Below are 1293 nucleotides of genomic sequence, written 5' to 3'. Positions count from 1 at the left end.
TCTTCTATGGCAATGAAAATGGGCTCTTGTGTTGTTGTTTTGGGGTTAATTACATGGGTATTGTATGTGTATGGTAATATTTGGTACAAATCAAAAAGGGTTAGAAGAAAACTCATAGCACAAGGGATCAAAGGGCCTCAACCTTCTTTTCTATGTGGGAATATTGCTGATATGCAGAGAATCCAAGCACAAGTTAACAACTTTATTGAAGCTCCGAATAACGGAAGAAGATGCAATAATAATGTTAATCATCATCAGTTTCTTGCACATGATTATACTGCTACTCTATTCCCATATTTTGAACACTGGAGAAAGAAATATGGTATGTTTTTCTTCTCTTCTCTCTTGATTCTTCATGCCTATGATTATTAGCTTCTCGTTTCAATTATCTAATTTGTTAGTAGTTCAATATATAGGATAATAAATTATAATAATAATAATTTATACTATTTTTTATATGTACACTTTTCTTATTGCGAATTCTACGGTAATTATAAATAAGTATCTAATTTGTCTCTAATTTATTTTTTATAATAAATTTTAAATATTTAAAAATGATTTTTTTATATTTTTAAATTAAATATTAATTTTTAATTTTTTTAAGATAAATTAGACATCACTCTTTAACCAAGCAATGACTTTGTTTATACCATCCCATAGATTATCAATAACTTAGTGTCCTTTATGATTATACAAAGAAGAGTTTATGCATTACTAGCTTAGGTGTATATTTTATGGTTGGTCCAGTTTTGTTTCTTTCTTTCTTTATTCTTTGCTTGCTTTTCTGTGTTTAAGTTCTCTATTGATTTTTTTATTTTTGTTGCTTTAAATTATTTTATAATTTCATTATTGTTACTAGACTATTAATTATATGTGGTATTGTTACATCAACAAAAGGACTTTATTTTGAAGTATTAATTCATTACGTAATACAATTGTTTTTGTATTGAAAATGTTGAAATATTGAGAGGCAATATTGGTCAATAATTTTAATTTTTATTCTTTGAATAAGCCACAATTTTAATATGTTAATAAGTGATTACATGGAAAGCGGAAACATTTAAAAAAAAAAAAGTACTCATCGGTACGGTAGTGATATTCTTCCAGAGTTCCAGAATGTCCTAGTTAAGACAACTTAGAATCTACTTAATATCATGGTAGTACTTGTTTATTTTTATTTAGTTAGGAGAATAAATATTTAAATTAATCTCCAAAAAATTTTGGGTTAAATATTTTGATTTTTAGTAATTTTTATTTTTTTAGAAATTTTCAAATTTTTTTTATTAGATAGAT

The 1293-nt window shown here is 25.2% G+C and overlaps 1 protein-coding gene across 4 annotated transcripts in view; it reads left to right on the top strand.

The window, feature by feature from the left end:
• Window positions 1-1293, top strand: part of LOC107609469 (cytochrome P450 714A1) — a 46212-nt gene that overhangs the window by 19024 nt on the left and 25895 nt on the right. For 3 of the 4 annotated variants that reach the window (XM_021107585.1, XM_021107584.1, XM_021107586.1), the window contains one exon: window positions 1-322. In XM_021107585.1, the coding sequence (XP_020963244.1) occupies window positions 1-322 (322 nt within the window). The remainder of the gene's footprint in view (window positions 323-1293) is intronic. The other variant, XM_021107587.1, reaches the window with a different exon arrangement.

Source organism: Arachis ipaensis, chromosome B07 (assembly GCF_000816755.2).
Source record: "Arachis ipaensis cultivar K30076 chromosome B07, Araip1.1, whole genome shotgun sequence".
NCBI classification, from domain to species: Eukaryota; Viridiplantae; Streptophyta; class Magnoliopsida; order Fabales; family Fabaceae; genus Arachis; species Arachis ipaensis.
Note: the sequence above shows the minus strand (reverse complement) of the source record. Positions and strands in the feature narration are given on the sequence as shown.